General features: G+C 39.1%; 1 protein-coding gene across 1 annotated transcript in view; it reads left to right on the top strand.

Annotated features, from left to right (window-relative positions):
• Positions 1-20,421, top strand: part of sorcs1 (sortilin-related VPS10 domain containing receptor 1) — a 163,340-nt gene that overhangs the window by 82,542 nt on the left and 60,377 nt on the right. Inside the window, exon 3 of the mRNA XM_079337819.1 lies at positions 4,631-4,730. Coding sequence (XP_079193945.1) covers positions 4,631-4,730 — 100 coding nt within the window. The remainder of the gene's footprint in view (positions 1-4,630; positions 4,731-20,421) is intronic.

The raw sequence follows: 20,421 nt of genomic DNA, 5'->3' as shown, positions 1-20,421 counted from the left end.
AAGAGTCAACGTTTGGCACAAAAGGGCAGCTAAGAAATGGAAAGAAATTGCACGTGTAAAGGGAGGGAGTGAAGTGTATGATTTAGCTTGCTGCTAAGCAGACATACTGTGGGTGAGTGCAAAGTTTTTCAAAATTCTTCCTGGAACAATCATCTCTGCTGCCATTTGACAATTTTTTCAAGCTATTTCTGTTGGAGTTTTTTTTCTCCCTAATGCACGGACTGACCTTATTTGAACTATTCTAAGATGCAGACGCTCTCATACTCCGAACAAAAATTAATTAAACCTCCTGCAGAGAATGTAAAAGATTTTGTGCAGCAGCGTATCTTTGTGTAGCAGAAATCATAATTGTACGTTTTTCTAATAAGCCTTCAAGTGTCCGTCGACTTACTCCTCAGTTGTTTTAGAGAAAGTAAACATTTGGGTTAAATTGAAGGACATTATGTGTTTCTGATTGTGATTGTGTGTGAGTAAAAGAGTGAGTAATTTGGACTTAACACCATGTGAATGAAGTCAGAGGAAGATGTCCACCATCTGAACATTTTATCTCCCATCTATACATATCTAGGATCCAGTGAGCTGTGTCATTGTAAAAGGACTGTTGTCATTATGTGTCCTAAAACAATGTGACCTGAACTTCCCCGCTGTTCGATCCAACATGTGGACAGTCTGGGTTGTTGGCTCATCTACAGCCCCTGTGGAGCCAACATCCTCACAACTGACGAAATCACAGCAGCGTGGTCGGGGTTGCATTTCACACCCACACATAACCAGTGAATAGCCTTTTTAAAAGTGCCTCGCAAGTTTCACACAGTATCATCGTCCTTGAGAAACTATCATTCTCCATTTGCTGTAACTTTTCATCTTCACAGGATCCCGGTGCTTTGCCATTTTTATTGTTTTTTTGTTGAAAGTTGCTAAGACACTAAAAATAAGTCATTGGCCCCTATATCAAAACAAATGTATCACAGCCAGGTTTTAGAGAAGCAGATCAATAGACTGATGATGTCATTGCCCCATGGTGTTGATGGTGTCTAATGGAGGTTACTGGACCCATCCATTTTGCCTGGTGGCAATGTATGTGCTCACTTTTGAACGAGCCTGCTGGTAATCTAAAAGAGTTGGTAAATGGAAGAAAATTGCTTATGTGCCATGAATACTTTGTATTTCCATTACTGTTTGTAGATTTAAAGTGTGAATCTTCCCGTTAACTCAGAACCCTTCAAAAAAGGTCTTTAGTCTGGATTTAACAGTTACATGGAAAGAAGGTGAAGATAAAAGAAACTCACATCAGTTTATGTTAGTCTCGCTTCAATTAAAGTTACACCAACTATTCTGCGGTGTCCCTGCTGCATCTTTAAGATTTGCATGTTTTGGGCTTCATCTCTATCTTCGTGTGAAATTCGGAAAGCTCCTTCGTTGAGCCTCAACCAGCTCAAAATATATTAGACCTGAGAGCACAAATAATCCATTTCAACTGTATTATGACAGTCCCAAAGGCTAAATTTCAACAAAACACAAATTTTGCATTAGAGAAGTAACCAAGAGTTTATTAATTCAACACACATTTGATGCTGCTTTTCAAAGCTTTCTTGCCACTCGTCTTTGTTTGTAAAATGTATGCCCATGGCAAAGTCAAAATTAGGATAAGATGTTCTTTAAGTCTTATATTTCCAAGACAAAAAGTAGAACTCATTAAGACCCAAAATAAATAGTCCATTTTCTCATTTGTCTCAAAGACAATCTCTAAGATATATCAGATCATTAATTCGGACAAGGTGTTAATGTCCCTTACATGCCCCTTTGCAAAGACTCTGTGGGATACTCAAGTAAGACATGGCATCCTGTGGTTTGTCAGGTGAGTGCCCTCCTTCCTCAGTGTTTCCCTGATAGGTCCTTGACACCTCCAAAAGGGTTCAGCAGTGGATCCTCACTGAGTTCACTCTCTAGTTGCCATCTGCTCACCTGAGGGTCCAGGTGGAATCCTTTCTCTTCAGTCAGAGCCGCTGACACTTCTTTTCCACAGATCTGGAGAAGGTCTTTGACTGCCTGCCGATAGACCTTTCTTCACACACCCATCTCCTGCAGTAGCCTAGATGTTGATGAGTTTATAAAGCTGTTGTATGCTGGCTGCCAGGTTAGTGTACCTCACTTTCTTTCACTAGTGTGACTCATCTACTGCCTCCCCCAGCACTTCAGTCTCAAAGATGTAGACAAGATGGGCATGTGGTCTGGTCTAAGGTTGTTTACTGCATCTCAGTTGGATAGCATAACCTTTTGCCCAAGATTGCCAACATCTTCTAGTTGCTTACTCTGCCGAGCTGTCCCGCATCTGGCCTTGAGGGGTGAGCCTGGCCTCCTCAGACATACGCTGCTGCTGGCCAGGAGAAGGGTGAAGAAGGAAGAAGGAATACAAATTGCTCAACTCACACAATCACCGTCTGCGTTTTGCAAGATTTCTAATAATTCATACAGTTGTCTCATTCTAAAATCTTAGCTAAAAGTATATTGAAGCGACAGTAAAGTCTCAAGTACTTCTTAAAAATGAAGATTCAGTCTCACAGTCCTAAGTTCTTGGACTTGTCTTACAAATGTCTCATTTCAAGATCTCAGCTCAGAAAAAGTGCCAGGTCTTTAAATTCTATTGCAATTGTCTCATTCATAAAAACAAGCTTCCTCATTCATAAATATAAGCTTCAGGAAAAAAGGAGTCAAGTGCGAGCTAAAGAGAAATGAAAACACGTTCCACCTCACTTTCTGTGTGGAAATGTTTTTTTGTTTTTTTAATGTATATATATTCTTTTTTCCTGCAAATGTAAATTAAAAATCGTAGGTTTTAAACAGTAATCACAAAAACAAAACAATTAGTTGCCTTGAGCTCTGTCTGAGACAGAAATGGTAATCTTGAAATGTAGTTGTCCATTTTGCTTTTAATATTGTCTAACATGAATCAAAGGTTAAAGCCTGTGGTTAGTAAATGGCAACACTGCCCTTAATTCAAAAGATTCCTGGTTCCATGTAAAAAAAAAAAAAAAAAAAAAAAGTAAAAGTAAAACAAGTAAAAGTCATAAATAAGATAACAATAAAACACTGAATATTGAAAGATGTGATCTCCAATGAGGATAATATATTTCTAAAATTACTCCCATGAAATTCTCTTGAGACATTAATTAGACAAGATCTTTCGGTTATTGCTCGAATGATTGTCTCAATCCGGTTGTTTTACTCATAATTGTCTGTTTTTTGCAAATGAGAGCAATTGATTTTTTAGCTCTGGGTGGGATCATGAGAGGCCTCTGTGTCCCAATCACGTTAGACTAAACCAAAGATCAAATACAGATGAAGGCATGAAAGGAGAGGAGGAGAAAACTGACAAAAGAACTAATTCAGTATTTCTTTGTTTGTCATACGAAGTGTTTGTAGGATTATTCAACCAACCATTGTTTTAATTTATTAAGCACATGTTGGAGCAGTCTTTTAATAGCTCTGTGGGAAGAAGAGAGCTGCTGTAACAGATTTAACAACAAACCTGTTCTCTTCGAAAATAAACCCACAGATTGTTTTCAGCTATCTTTAAGCCTTTCATGTTTCCTTCAGACCAATGAGTAATTTTTATCTGTCCTCAACAGCTGCTTTAAATCTTTATAAAGTTTCTCCTTCAGGTCATTAATCTGAAGGCAGCAAAACAAATGTGTTGTTCTGGGTCTATCTCATTTGAAATAATTTGCATAAAATGATCCATCATTAAGTCCATCTATCCTTAACAACAGCATAAGCACATAAAGCACTGTGTGGGCATCAAACAGGTAATTTTTGTACAATGTAATGATGTAGAGTGTCAGATGTTCAAAAATTGTGACCCAAATCACAGTCTGCAAGTAATCACAATTTAACAGTTAACATAAATTAAAAACAGCACAACAGAGAGGCTAACATTACTGTGAAGGTCTGAGAGAGGTCAGACGTTGTTTTTGAGCTACAGATTAATAGGTGTCACAGACTGACATATAATTAATAGTGAAAGTTAGTATAATAGATCTCGTTTAACAGATTACCACTCCTGTGGAAGACTGAGGCTGGCATAGAAATTGTACCTGTCTCAATTGCAGATGAGCAGCAGGTATGCAGGCTTGATTGGCGGCAAAGTGTGTGGATCCACACCATGCTCCATGTGGAAACACACACACAGAAGACAAACAAGAAAACACACAGAAAGAAGGAAACAGGGAGACAAGGGAAAAGAAACTCTGCTCTCACACATCTTCTAGCATGTTCAGATTTAATAAATGATATTTTCATTTTAGAATGATTGCAGGATTTGGCATAGAATAATGGAAATGCTTTTAAACTTCACTGGTAAAACACTAACTTCTTTTTAGGTTACCATAAGACATTTAATGACAGCTCTGGCTTCAGGTTGTGTGATTAGTGTGTGACCTGCTGTACTCACACAGGGACTATAATGATTTGGTCTTTCCTCTGGGTTGCGTCTCCCTGCATCGAGAACTAAAGGGACTTAATAACTTTAGAGCTCTTTCTCACCTCCACACAGAATTCTAAAGAGAGGATTTTTTAATTGCAACAAGTAATTCATCTGGTTTTTAACAGTCTTTTTTTGATTAAATTTCAGGTCAACTGACTACGGAGCTACGTACCAGAAGTTGAATGACAAAGTTGGAGCGAAGACAATACTCAGCTATTTGTACGTGAGCCCAAACAACAAGAGAAAGGTAAGGTTCTTTTGCTGTTACTTTTGAATTTGATGATTGTCCTGATCGTTTCAGTTGTTTCTGTTTTCTGCTCACTGTTGGTCTGGTAGAAAGTATGCAAAATCAAATAGCTCATATATTATTGTCTGACTCATCTCTGTCTGTTTGATGTTTGCTTCTTCCTATGACATCTTCCACAATGTCAAGAAGGTGCTTTGAACAGTAGCTCACGCATAACCATGTTGAATTTATAAAGACAGGTAGCTGGCAGCAGAGAAAGTACTCTCCAATTTCCCAAATGAGAGCTTGGCTATCATAGCTCTTTTTTTGTTCTTTTTCCAGGACCAAATCAATTTAAAGCAAGATGGAAACAGGGTTGGTTTCATATTTGTAGTCATTCCTTCAGACGGTGCCCTTACATTTCCCCGGGCTATGGTCGATTGATGATTATAACCTGCTTTCTGTGATCACTTTTGTCATTTTCACCTCTCTCCATTTACACAACGCAAATCCTGAAAGGTGATTCATAATGAAGAAGAAATGCAGCCCTATCCTAGTTCAGAATCTTGTACGCACCATGATCCAGTTGACTGGTCTGTCAGTGTTGTGGACATCCCTGAGGTCAGTTAAAGGTGCCAAAAATGCTGATAACAAAGCTAGGTTTGATGGATTATAGACTTAAGAGGGGATACAAAAAAACCCAAAAAACTATAGAGTATTATAGTCAGTAGTATTATAGCATTATCTAACTCTGTAGCACTTTGTGATTCATGAATGTAAAGTCCTCTACAAATGTATTATTATTAGTGTGTAGCTAGTAGTCATCATATATAAGGAGTAAAGGACATTTGGGCTAAGCCATTCAGACATAAGACATCTAATTAGCAACTTGAGAAACATTTCATAGTTGGAGTTGAGACACAACATCTAAGCTGGATTGTTAGCTGCAATTATATGTAGAGGTCTGTCAACAAAGACTAATCAAACTTCAATAATTTTCAGATGATAGCTGTTTTGCACTAGTCATTGAGTGATGCCTCCTTTTTTTGCTTTTCACATGGACTATTTCTGAACATAGAGCCAAAGCCCACTGAAACCGTAAAGGCCAACAAGCCAGCACAAATTCTTAAAGTCAGGGAAAAATAAGTAGTCCCTCACATACAGATTCTGTTAGAAATATCCAATCTCTCTGTGGTAACTCGAGTATATTCTGTTGCCTCAAAAGAGCTTTAAACATATCTTGTTTAGTATTTGTCATTTTGGCATATCTTGTGTGTAACAGGAGCCAAACATATCTGTTAAAAAGTCAATTGACTTTGCTTATATAGAGCCTTTGTAGTCGTAAGGCCACTCACATTCCACAAACACATTCACAAATTGAATACACTAATACACAAAGGGCCTGCCATTCAAGGTGCCAGACTGCCCATAGGGATCTTATCCAGCTCATTACCATTCAGACAAATATGGCTTTGGTTTATGTTGGGTTCAGTGTCTTGCAGATGGTTACTTTGACATGTGATGGGGAGGATGTGGGGATTGAACCTGCCAATCATTTGATCAGTTAACACCATGCTGCCTCCCCTAAACCACAGCTGCCCTATATTAGAGTCCAATGGCAGGGAACAATTTATTCCAGCCATTGTATTTTCTTAATCCATTTTACAGTGTGAGAACTAATGTTTAGAAAACATAATTGTAAAATTTCAACTTCTGTATAATCTACTCTTCACACTGATCACATCAATTTAGATCCCTAAATCAGTATCTAAATTCATTATTTTAAAAGGCTTTCTTTTCAATAATCTTTTACCCCTAGCCTTCACGCTTAGTACTGTAGATTTTAGTTGATGGGTAGATTAATCTATCTATCCCTCCATCATCTATCAGTATATTTGTTCCTCCATCCATTTCTGAGGTTTATCCATGGCTTGTTAATTGTCAGTAGAATTGGTAAATTAATCTAAATACTGTTCTATGAATGGAGGACTCAATCACATGACATTTCATAGCAGCGGTTGATTTAAAATACAGTAGTAGGCAAACTGAGATACAAATGTTTTTGGCTGCCTTTTGTTGCAACTAAATTAAAAGTGCCTCTCTGTTATGATACAGTATATTTACAGTATAAATCACTCTTGAGTTAGTCAAGGCACTGTTCATGAGTTGGAAGCAGTAGGAACATACAAACAAACAGCAAAATACAAGAATCATATAATCACGAACACAGCAAAATCAAACGTTAAAGTTTCTTAAAAAAGGTGAGTCTTGAGCAATGATTGAAATGTAGTTAGGTGGGTGCAGTCTTAGATATTGTCCCCCCCAGGACGATGGGAGGGAAGAAGAGTTTGGCATCAGAAGAACAGAGGCTATACGGGAAGGAGTGTGACAGGGGACAAGATCAGTGAGGTAGCAGGGGGCCATGCGCTTAGTGAGTGAGGACTAGGATTTAAAATTGTACACAGTAGGGGATAGGGAGCCAACTGAGATTTTTGAAGGATAGGGATGATGTGGTTATGGAAGCGCCTGTTGGTGAGCACATGTGCAACATGAGAATGGAGGACGACATGCATCACAAGTTCACAACTTCCTGTTGTGAATTTGTGATGCATGCCGTCGCCTATTCTCTCTCCCTGTGTTTCCTGTCTCTTCAAGCAAGCAGATGAAAACCAGCAAAAACATCTTTTCACACTTTATGAGACAGGGAGAAAAACTTAGACGTATATATGTTCTCACAAACACACAGAGGTTACAAAGAAAATGACTCAGGCTTATAAAATACTTATGACATTTGTAAAGAATAAAACATTAAAAAGAAAACTATAAGTTCATATAGCTATACCAGTGACCCCATGAAGACATAATAGATAAGGCAAGAAGTAAAATGTAAGAGCGTTCACTTTGCTCCTCTCTGGCCCTTATGTAAGACTAATATAAGATGTAAGGGTTGTTTGAGAGTGCCGCAAGAGAAAGGTTTTGACCCAAACCAAAAGGGTTTAACCCTGGTTCAGTTTCTACTTTGAGACAAGACTTCACGTGCCATGCTCAGCTCCACATAAATGTAGACCGAGTATGACAGTGCTGAAGTGAGCCTCACAAGCAGAGTCATATCATTATTATTAGGCTGAGTATTAGCAGCCTATGCTTTGCTCATTTGATATTATTGAAATGACCCGCTTTTTTCAATATTCAAAATCTTTTTTTAGAAAGTCTGCTCGGCTTCAAAGGTTCCATTTCAGTACAGATTTTAAAATGTGTGCTAATTCTCACAAAAGTGATACTGAAGTACACATCCTTTGTCCTTTGTGCTGCAAAATCTAAGAAGAATCAGTACACCCACAGAGAGAGAGAGAGAGAGAGAGAGAGAGAGAGAGAGAGAGAGAGAGAGAGAGAAGAGATGAGAGAGAGAGAGAGAGAGAGAGAGAGAGAGAGAGAGAGAGAGAGAGAGAGAGAGAGAGAGAGAGAGAGAGAGAGAGAGAGAGACAGACAGACAGACAGACAGACAGACAGACAGACAGACAGACAGACAGACAGACAGACAGACAGACAGACAGACAGACAGACAGACAGATAGATATTCAGCTTTGCACTTGTTGAATATGCTTCCCACACATATAGGCTGAAATGCACCCACATGGAAACAGGATCCTATGGAGGGATGTCACAGTGATGGGGCTGCCAGCAGCAGGCACTCCTGAGTTGGTGGAAGGGGGTTTGTTTATTGGAAGGAAGTGAACCGGCACCTCTCCAGCTACCAGACCTATTCCCAGACTTGATCCGCATCTATGTAAGGAATTATTGAACCACTACAGTTCAATTTCAGGTGTCTCACAAACCCATTATTGTTGTGCCCTTTGTGTAAATGACGTGTGCATAATATAATTAATCAATCCTCCTGTTCAATACTCATTAGGAATGTAAAGATTAATCGGGAGGCAGTTGAAAAATTGCTTCAAAGGTGTCACGGTTCACATCGATACACTAAAAAACAAATTGCAATAACGGTCCGAAATCAACACCCGCCAAGCGCCAGATGTGAGTACATTTTCCATTTGGTCAGTACACTTCAGAGGGCTATCTGTCACAGAGCGGCTAAATGTTTGACCATAAAATCATGCCATGCTATGAGTATGAAGCGCAATTTATGTAGCTGCAGCTACCTGCTCCTCTCTCTGCTATCATGACTGTCAACATCCCGGGGCACGTCTACATTTCAATGCAATTGATTAAACAGAATATAATGCAGTTCTCAGTTAAATGTACTGTAACAGATGTGTGTGTGTTTGTGACAAAAACACAATTTGTCATTTCGGCAGTTAAAAAATATGTTTGGCCAGTAAATTTTTTCATCTACCCGCCACCTTGGCCGATAAGTCAAAAAGTTAATTTCAGACCTTATCAGTAATTTCGTGAGCATCAGCAGCTGTAGATTAAATGTGGTTGGTTTTTAAAGTAGACGTTAATTGTGGCGGCTGCAGAGACCAAACCGTACTACAAGCAGTTTTGTAGACCCACTCGCCCAAACGAATGTTAGAGCCAAAGAGATTAAGAGGTGCTTTAGTGTTTTCATTAAAAAACAAAAGGACCCGTTTTCAGTCAAAATTATCCTTCAGTCTGATTTTGTCAAATAAATCGTAAGAGAATCGTTTAGTGAACCTAGAGCTGAGTAAATCGTTACATCCCTAATGCTCATTACAACCTATGTCCATTTACTGTCTATAGGCTCTACATTAAACATTCAAGAGATCAGCGATGACTCAGCATTTATCTTGTGATGACAGTAAACATTTTTGGACGAATGATAAGACGATACATGTAGTTGTTGTTCAAATATTTTACACTGAAAGAGATTTAGACACATACACAGATGGTTGACCAGCAGGGTTATCCAATATGCTTTTGTTGCAAAAATGAACTGTGAGCAAACAAGTCCAAATACGCATGGATAAAGGAACTTTCTCCATTTCAAACACAGACACACACTCACATTTAAACAAACCCTGTTATTCCGACATGCATGCAGTGAATTCCAAGCACCCTCGCACTCACACTCCTGTGTTTGTGAGGGGGGGTGGCAGAGAATGCAGGTCCGTCGCTCTTGCTGTCACCCCCGGCATGGCGCCATGTGACCGCTGCTGGTGGCAAACAAAAGCCCCTCTCTTCAGCCACTATAGTGGAAGTAAATCAGGTCTCTGTGGCTGGGGGGGATAGAGGGAGTGAAGCACTGAGGTAGAGACAGGGAAGGAAAGAGATACCATGCTGAAAAAGGAAAGAAAGTCAGAGAGAACCGCAATACATGAGGGGGAAAAAGACAAAAAATGAACTGACAGCAAGCAAGCGATAAGAAAGCTTGAACAGGGATGAGGAGAGAAAAACCAGCAAAAATAAATAAATAAATAGAGAAGGCCAATGGGTCACACATGTAGAAAACAGATACAGCAATTACATCAGTTTTCATATTGTGGTGCAGAGTGAGCCTGCACATGAGAGAACACAACTAGAGTACACATTAGGGAGACAATTTGGGGTTTTAGTCTGAGATTTTGTGAGAGCACATTATTACAGTAAATGGCAGGGGATAGTGAGTGCTGGTAAAATAAAAAAAATAAACAGAAAAAAATATCACACATTCAGTCTACAAATGGATAATGTCTCTAATGGTTTGAAAACAAAAATGATTTGTGGGTATGAGTGACAGATTCCTTACACTCAGTCTCTGAGTTCTCTTTAAGGAATACATAACTCACTGCTTTCCCCATGAATGTATCGACTAAATGACAATCCCTGGGTTTAAGTGTATTCACAGCAACAGGCCTTAATTTTGTCTGTCTGTCTGTCTGTCTGTCTGTCTGTCTGTCTGTCTGTCTGTCTGTCTGTCTGTCTGTCTGTCTGTCTGTCTGTCTGTGCGCATGCATGTGTTTGCATGCTTGGTGTTTGGAAACAATTACGGCTTTGTGTGGCTCAGACAGCAACAACAGGCAGGTGGGTGGAATATGAATTCATCTCAGATGAGACCTCTCCCACTGTCAGGCTTCAAAGACTTTTGTTTATTGTCTCACTTTTAGATACAAGTTCTGGCTTAAAAGTGAACTTTAATATTTTATATCCTCGAACTGCCCTCAAAATGACAGAAAAGTCAAGCAGTGAGAACAACAAAATGCAGGAGAAAAAAAAGACAGGTCAGGCCTTTAAATATAATGCAAAAACTTAAAGGAATGTTACACATGATATTATATTCAAGTGGTGTAACCTAATGACTGTGTTAGGCTCAATATATATTTGAATGAAAGAAGAAAAGCAGGGACCATCAGGGCTTTGTCTTTTAAAAATGTCCACTTTCAGAGAACCCGATCAATCTGGTTTTTAAAATAAAAGTTAATGTACTGTACAATCAGCAAATTCAATTTTTTCAGGGGCTGGCTGTCCTGAAACTTTCAACAATAATTCAGAAGTGTTTGTGTGAAAACAGCTTATAAAAGTTATGCTTCAGCCATTTAGAAAATAAAACAAAAAAAAGACTATGACAGGAAATAGTGAGACCGTTGGTATGTCAAACAGTCTGGTTGCATTATGCAAAGTTCCTTGAAGCTTGCAGAATCTTCTACAGGGGTATTTTTCATTTGTCTGGTTAACTATTTGAGGTAGCGTCTTCTACTGCAGGACAGGTCTTTGGTTAACTCAAAGATGTTATTATCATTAAGGACTTTGGAATACCAGTCTGACTGCCCACAGATGTAAGACTATTAGTGAGTGTCTGTGGCCATTGTTCTTCAGTGAGCTTTTGTCTGATGCATTTTGGTCCATTGTACATGTTGAATCTGTAAGGGGGCACTTACTGTTCTTGTGCAGCTTTGCAAATCAGCGCACAAAAAATTAAGTTAGGGAACGTTGCAGATGACAAAGTCTGGCTTTTTCCAGCAGCAAAACACGAACAGTTGACAGAATCTGAGTTATTTGAAGCCTTTTATCAGAGTTATATTAGTAGAAACTATTTACTATTACTCGATATATAAAAAAAAAATCTGACATATGTTGTTAAGGAAAAACCATTGCTGCTGGCTTTACTAATTAAAAAAGTGTAATGTAGTGAGATACAGTAACTTTGATAAAGGTATTTAATGGACCCAGGAAGGAACAAGCCTTGATTGTGACTTTGCAGAGTAGTGTAAAGCTTCGTCAGGTGGCATCATTGATGATAAATATGTCCGATACATTTTGGCAGTGCTGTTCAAATGCTCTTACGGTTAGTAAATATGGATCATTTGACAGCACCCTAATAGTCAAAATGTGAAGAGAAACAAGAAAGGACAGAAGTCTTTTGCTGAAAGAGACAATGGGAAAAATGGGTCTATGACACACTTTGCCGCGATATTTCAATGTTGTTTATACATGTCCTGACGAAATGTGTTCTGTTTAAAGGGTCAAAATCATAAGCCAAAGCTTGAGTCTAAATATTATCAGTGTTATTTCTAAATGCACTGATTTTCAAATATTGAATTTATTTCTAATTCAAAGGCTGATATTTGATAGAATTAAAAAAACTAAAAACTTCAGTGTTATCCTCAAATATGTAATACGTTTTGAAGAGTAAATAACACAATTCTTCAAACTAGGAACTGGTTTGACATTTGTTTTTCAAGACTTTACAGTAAGGTTCAGTGTTTTAAAATACCCTGTTATTTAACTACATGCATTAACAACTCTTATTTTGTTTATTAGAGAAAAGCACTATAGTGAACAGATGTAGCGTGTTTGCAGTGGCAGATAAAGGAAGGAGATTCCCCTTGAGATTAAAGACATTTAAAAAAAGAGTTACAGCTTATTTATGGGAATACATCTTCAAAATAGCAAAATGCAATAAACAACACTTCTGTTTAGTGGTGGCCAACAGCAGAATTACTGAGTGACACAATTACCAAGCAGTTCCTGATTAAAACAGGTCAAGTGTCTTTGCCACACATGCTTACTTACACCAGACATACCTGGAGCGATACCACCTGGTGCAACAACAGCATACGGATAGCACAGCATCCTGGAACGGCACATTGCATTGAGATAAAGATGGGACGGTGAAGAGACTTTTAGTCCACAGGCTTAAGAAGGACATGCCAAATAAATTGCAGTAAATCAGTCACGCTTTGCTGGACGGAACAACGTGTACACAGCAACGCAATCGAGGACAAACTAACGGTGGTTTAGTTTGCTGTGGCGCTTGTGTGTGTTTGTGTGTGTGTGTGTGTGTGTGGGGGGGGGGGTGCAGCGATGCTGGGAGGGGGGCGCAACATCTGTCAGCCCTAAGGCACAATCTCCAAATGGCTGTAACTAGTGGAGAGGCAAGCACCCTGGAGAAGACAGACACAGGAGGAGAGACAGGCTGAAAGACATAAATACAGATGGACAGAGAGATGGAACAAGACGGAAACTCGCTGACAGAGGGAGAGACAAGGAGATAGAGGGGCAGACAAGCAAAGTTGTAAAGACGATAGGATAGGTGAATTTAGGTGAGCTTTGGGATCCATCAGTATTCTTTAACATGCTTTTACCAGGATTTCTCAGCAGGGGGGTGGAGATCACAGACTTAAATGCTGGGATAAGGGACCTGTATTCTGTCTGCAACAGCGTGAACTCATGCTAACGTGTGGTTTGTGCAACAGCATCCAGCAAATGGCATATGCTGTTCTGTTATTTATTAATGATCACTGAAGAATTCATCATTTCAGTAACTCAAGAACGATCAAGATGTCTAAATGGGAATGCTCCTGGTTAATTATCTAAAACACATCTTGTTTGTCTTGTCTCTGCTTCATACATAATGAATCTGTAGCTCTATGTTTTCACACACGGCTTGCACGCCTTCCAACTTATGTACTGCCATAAGGGGCAGCTAGCTCGCCAGCTGAGACGGAAACCCAATTAAACTGAAAGGCAGAAACTGACATGTTGCTGTTTGTCAGGTCCGGCACAGTTCTGGGAGAGCTAAAATGTCAGGCAGTGTTCAATTAGCCAGGGCTTAAATGCCGCAGATCAAGAGACAGGAGATGCGTTTAATAAGATGGATCAAACAGTTGAAAGCACCTGGTCGATGCGGCAGACGAGACGGCGGGGAATGAGAGAAGTAATAATTATGAATATCTGTATCAACTATTTCTGCTTTCATGTCCTGAATGAAGCTTGGCGTGTCTTACAGAGTTTGATAGCTGGTGTTTGTCATGAATATTCATGGGGAAAAGTAGCGGGAGTGACTATGCACTGTCAATGCTGACAGTTTGTTCAGTTAACATGGTTCCACATGGATACACAGAGGCCCGTCTTGTTCCTCGAAGAGTGCAGTTAAATGATTAGTATTACTGCCAGTCTACCTGTATGTCTGCTAGTATTAGCTTTGTTGCATATTATAAAGCATGGCTGGCAAAAAGGGAATTAGTATCTGGGATTTGTAAGGAAGTTTTGAACCAACTGTAGACAGGACATGGCTGCTTTTGACGAAATCCCATTGTAGTAGTAAGTCTGATTAGTATTTGTAGATGGCAAGAACAATGGACCATTTTGTTAAAATGACTGTAGTATCCTGCCCTTATTAAACACCTGAGTCTGCGCTGCCCCTCTGTATTGGAGCTGATTCAAAGGAGAATGGCACACAGAATCCTTTTCTGTCACTGTGTCATGTTTTTGCACGCCATTTATCAGGAATCACAGCAGATACGTCTATCAAGCTTTATTGGAGTGAATGATACTGCCAATTATTTGCCCGATAGCCATACGAGTAAACATTGGACCCATTTTTCCACAAACTACAAATCTTCTGACCTGAAAACAGCATTTTGCAGGCATAGAAACCAAACAAAATTGACTTTGTTTGAGACCTGTCTCTGTCTAATCAACACAGTCCCACAGGTTCTGTCAAGATAGATCCATCTTCTCTTCGTCTGTGCTGAACAGTTAATACCGCTCATGTCCCCTTAGAACATAATAAACTTATATGGACTTCCATAGTTTTTTTTTTATTCTTACAGTTATTATTTAACTGAAAAATGAGACCAACTTCACTCATTGAACTGGGATTTTATACCATTTGATACAACTTGTAACAACTAACTTTCTCTGCAGGTCTTGGGAGGCTAGATTTTTGGAGAGTCTGCTAATGGGGTATTGGGGCAGTGGCAAAGTGCATCGGTTTTTTGGGGGGTTTTTTTTCAGTTCAAATATAATGATTTGGATGGGTTTACAATATGAGTGCACAAGGGACAGAGACAGTGATTTTTTGGGGGGATCACAGAATGGAATATATTTCTCACTTAATGTAAAGACCATACTGTTATCCAGGAAGTCAGTTCCAGTTACACTTACTGACTGACACAAATCCAACTCAAATGTGCAGATCTATTTGTATAAGGTGTCAAAGATATTAATTTTTGTTTTGGTTGGACTGGCTCATCTTCTTAAATTGTTATGAGTGAAAAAAAGTTGTGTTAATCTTTTCCTAAATGTATTAATTGTACTGTACTGTATGAGCAATGGTTTAAACCAACCACTTTAAAAGGCTGGAGGACAGGCCAGCTTTCCTAGGGTCTTAGGAAAATAGATCATGATGGCACTGAAATTTTTGTATGTAACATCATTATACAATCCCATGGAACCTACTGCAAAATTGTATTATCATAGGTAGGAGGTGTTTTAGCAGCTATTACGTTATTCCCGCCTGCACTACTGCATTTGTGTGTGGCACATTGGATGAAATCAACGATCTGCATTGCTTAACACCGACAACAGGCAGATGGGAGAACTATTTTTTTTGCGAATGAATCGATCCTTGGAAGATTTACCTGTGTTTTCACCTTGTTACTTTTAAGACAAAATGCTGAGACCTTTAGCTGGTCCAGCATGTCTTTACAACTGGCATTTATCAGCCTCTTGTGAGTTCTCTTCTCTCTCCTGGCAAGACCTGCATCTCTTTGGCTGCCCTTTGGCTGTAATTATGAGAGTCAGTACCTGTGTCTTAAGTACAACCCGGGGCAGACTTTTCCTTTTCTCTCAGCCTCTGCTGATATGGATGTGAAATATTCCAGTTTCTTCTTTGGCTTGGAGAAGTATTTATAGAAAATGGCCCAACGAATCGGATCAATGTTATAGCAAACTTCATCACATACAGAGAATCGATAAGAAAGCTGGAAGTGGTTTTGCAAGGTTATATGTCTTTTATTTCTTTTCACTGTCTGTTGTTGTACCTTACAGAAAAATCTGGACACAGAGGAATCAAAGAAGAGCGAGAACATTTAAGATATTCATGGCCACTAAAAAAAGACTTGTGAAAGGAAACTTATTTGGCACAGTATGCTTCAACTGTCTCATAGCTCAAAGCTAAAAAATCATGTCTCAGATAATAGTCGAAATGTGAAGTGGTTCTGACCCCCCTATTTTACCGGGCAGAGCCGTGCCCTGTCATGTAAAATTGATTTCAAATACAAGCCAGCGGCTGACTTCTTGGGTTCCTGCTGGCTCTGTCAATCTTGGTTCAGACTGTAACCTTACAGTAGGTGGTTCATTGACAAACCATCTCTTTTCTCAGAAACAAAAAAAAAACATAGAAGATTCAAGAGAAATTAATTCATATACTTGTTTAATATAATTCCCAATAAAGTTGCTGTCCCTGTAAAGCTCAAAAATTGACTCGCCACAGACGGAATAAATCCCAAGCTTTTCTCTTTGTTCCCCTTTCTAAATACTTTTCCAGTCTAAACCCGCTTAAAGTCTGACAGCAACAGAAATCTATTTATTGCGGGGTATTGCTGGATATTAGGCAAAGATTTATGGAGAGGAGTTACAATCCAATTACTGAGTGACTGTGTGAAATGGAAAATATGAAGCTAATTTCATTAATATTCTTTCTCGGAGTATTTACGGTAGCAGTGGTGGAATTAACTGAAGTATTCCTTACACATATCTTAAATGTCTTCCAGCCAGCACATATACGCTTCATTAACCTTTGTCATTTTCAACCTTTTTGGCCTCATGATTTACAGTCTCTCATACTCAGGCGAGCATGTACTCACACGCTCTCGCACACTTATAGACTGCTTCTTTGTGTGTGAGTTAAATAGCAAGTGAAATGTTATTCACTTGCTATAAATGTACAAGTTTGGATTCTTTACTTATCCAGTGCTGATAGGAAAAGTTTTAATGTCAACTTTGCACACAGATCAAGAATTTTCCTTTTTCTGTTTTCAGATTGCGATGAGGTTCATGAGCTACATCTACAACAACTTTGTTGAGCTAATTCTAAGAAACAAAATGCAACTTTTTCACCTTAAACATTCAGTTTAAAGGGTTGATTTAACAGTAGATCAAATTTCAAATGGGAGAATGGCATCTCTTCCAAGTCCAACATGGCCCGATTGCCTTTTAACTGTACAGGGAGTGGATTTCTTTCATCACTTGCATTTGGATTTTATGAACGATGCAAGTTATCCATAATTAGGCGAGTGGCTGTTCAGATTGTTAGCCGTATGGGATGTAGCAGTTTGTCAGCTCCACCTCTTAGCCTGATGTAAGGCTGACAGAAAGTTAGGGTGAGACTGCACTTCCAGTATGGCAGCTGCTGCCGATGAGCCTCCGGAGCCCCCTGCAGTAACAGAAGGGTGACATCACTCAGGCGTCTTCCATATATAATTACAGTCTATGGTTCACACACCAGCTTAGAAAGGAGCCAGTTAGCCCGTGTATACTGTTTGATACAGTGGCTGATGGTAACAGGGAGAGGACGGTGATGGATGAAGTCTAAATATAATTACCCATTGGGAGCTGAACAGTGTTCGGACATTTTCCAAAATATAGTGTTTGAACTTGAAGAATAGCATTGTCTGGGTGCTTTTATTTCGATAGTGAGTGTTCATAAGAAGCTGGAATCAAACTCTCGTTAAGCCTGGTGTGTGTTTGGAGTAGCACGCTGTGTAAAGTGTAAATCACATGCGAATAGGAAATTTCAAAAGTCTCATCTCAAACTACTTCAGCAAGCAGAAAAACTGCGTGTGGAGCCAAGGAATGAGTGTAGAATTCAAACAAGACAAAGCCCCCATATTTCTACAGTTTTATTTCCCAGAATTGGATAGCTTTACGCTACAGGAATCCTTGTGTTATGGCATCTGTCCTCTAGCATTTTGTCTTTGTTCATGATTGAAAGTGTAAAAGAAGGTTACAGAATAAACCCAAAACAAAGCTTCTAGCTCAAGAGCTGCTTTAATCTACATATTGTGTTTAAACATCTAGGGTGTATTGATCCTCATATTTTAATGTAGTGAAATACTTTTTTTTTCTTTTTGTTTCTTATTTTGTTCTGTTATCTTCTGCTCTCTAGAAATATGTCAGCCAATTACTAGTAGCCCACTTTTCCAGCTGAGTTGCATTTCAGGGAGAGAGCAAAATGATTATTGGGATTTGTAGTTCAGAGAGTGTTTGAGTGCATTTGATTGGATTGGTCAGCATGTGGCTCACGTATGTGGCATTATATCTGCCTACAGTGATTGATGAACTTGTGTTAGTGGGTCTGCCCACCATGGCTGCTGCTACCCAAGCGAGTGCTGACAAATGAGTCACTGGCAAGAGAGACCAGAAATACTTTGCTGTGCAGTGCCATACTGGGAAGGATATTGACTGTGAGAGCAGTGTGTATATGCTCTTTCTCAGTGCTGTCTGACGACATAATAGGAACATGGAGACCGTCATGCCAAAGGCCACCTCTGCAGCTCATGTAATCCCCTGTGTTTGTTTTACAGGCATAGTTCTTTCTCTGCACTAACATGACAACTTCCATCTCTCTGTTAGCAACAGGGGCTCCAAAACCTAAAGCGATCTGGTAAATCCACAAAAATCTAACTTACACACTCACATTTACATATAAAATAATACTGTTACAAGCAACATATAGATTCCATGTCATTTACTGCGAACTATCAGACAAATACACATTTACAGTGATTAATAATAATGTGTTTTTTGAATCTGTCTCGAGGAAAATGGTAAACATTTAGATTTAGTGCAGAATCAGATCTGTCATAATGAAACATTAAAATCTTAAACAAACAAAAAAACAAATCAAAATAAAAATCAGCATAAGGTAGAATGTTAACAGGAGCATGCTTCTGAACACACGTGATTAGGGTTGTGCATACAGCATACAACATGGAGTAGAAGGCAATATTTAGTAAAAAAGTTAAAACTTGGTATTTTGTTTGTGCCAATGCTCATACAAATGGATGGTTTCTTAGTACTGACACTTTTAAAAGATTTGATCAGTGCAGTGTGTACGAGGGCTGCACGGTTCTTGCTCAAATGTGAATCATGATTTTTCTCCCTTAGAATTGACACCAACATTATTTTACACGATTACTATTTTTGTTAACCTGAATTAAACATTGTAGCTCTAACTCCACCAGGTAAAGTGTCTGCCTACACTGTGTGTGGTTACTATGGTAACAGTGGCTGACAGCGGAGGGCCCTAAATGAGCAAGAGCATCGCCATCGTTTAGAAATGTCATACCACTACCATAATAGGTCTCAGGAGGCAGGACATGACGTAGGAAGAATGCTGCAGCCGTAACTGTTGAAAGTGTTGGTGTTGAAAAATGAAGCCAATGCGGAAGTGGAAAAATTTACTGTTCCTTGAGCGAATACTTTAGGCTTGAAAGTCAGATACATAGCAGTAAAAAAAGGCAGAAATCTACGAGATAATTAACAGAAATACATTTGTTTTATATAATAGCTAATTTTATATGGACACAATGTATAGTGTGTTATATGTGTGAGTATGGTGTCTCTCTGCCTGTACAGCTGTAAAAATGAATTTCCCCGCGGGGACAATAAAGTAACTAACTAATTAACTAACTATAGGGGTGATTATTTGTTTAAAACTCATGAACTCAACTAATACAAAGACAGTTATTCATAATAAAAGGTGTGGCTGACCTTTCTGACAAAAAGGCCCATTGTAGCCTTCTCCACCTGTCAGGAGGCTATAGGCCCACATCAGCTCCAGCTCTTTCCCTGTTATTATAGGCTGCCTAAAATGTGGTTTAAGTCAGTATTTCCAATATGAAGACCAACAATGATTGGCTTCACAACTTTTCTTTAGAAATCAATGGGTGACATCACAAACACTGAGCCAATAATTATACACAGTCTGGTTTACAAATGCAGCTTACCCTGTAAATGTAGGAATTATCTCTAATAAGGGTTACACCAGGGGACAGAGCTCCTGGTGTTGGTTTGAGACTCCTTAGCACACACAATCATTCGGAGACCAATACAGGCATAGTTCTCCAAATACCCTGCCACTGTACTCTCTTCTAATGATTAGAGGACTTGTGAGTCTCCAGGTCCATGGATTCAATAATATTTGCATCTGATATTATCTGGAGAATTGTTTGTGATTTTTTTCCGGGGACGCTGTCAGAATTTGTTAGAAAAAAAATGTTGGACCTCCAAAAGAAAGGGGCTCCTGGGAAATTAGTGCTTTCAAGGCCTGACTGAGCATATATAGACGGCGAGAAAGAAGAGCAAGACAAACAGCAGCAATCTGAATGATGAAATCTCACCGCCACATCATTCTCATAGAGGGAGAACAGTCATGTGCTGCAGAATGTATCACTCTGATTATCTCATTAAGACTATTAGATACAGATGATTGTCTGAAATGTAGCCTCATTGGTTAAACCCTGTC

This window comes from Symphodus melops (genome assembly GCF_947650265.1).
Source record: "Symphodus melops genome assembly, chromosome: 2".
NCBI lineage: Eukaryota > Metazoa > Chordata > Actinopteri > Labriformes > Labridae > Symphodus > Symphodus melops.
This window is presented reverse-complemented; position numbering and strand designations above follow the sequence as displayed.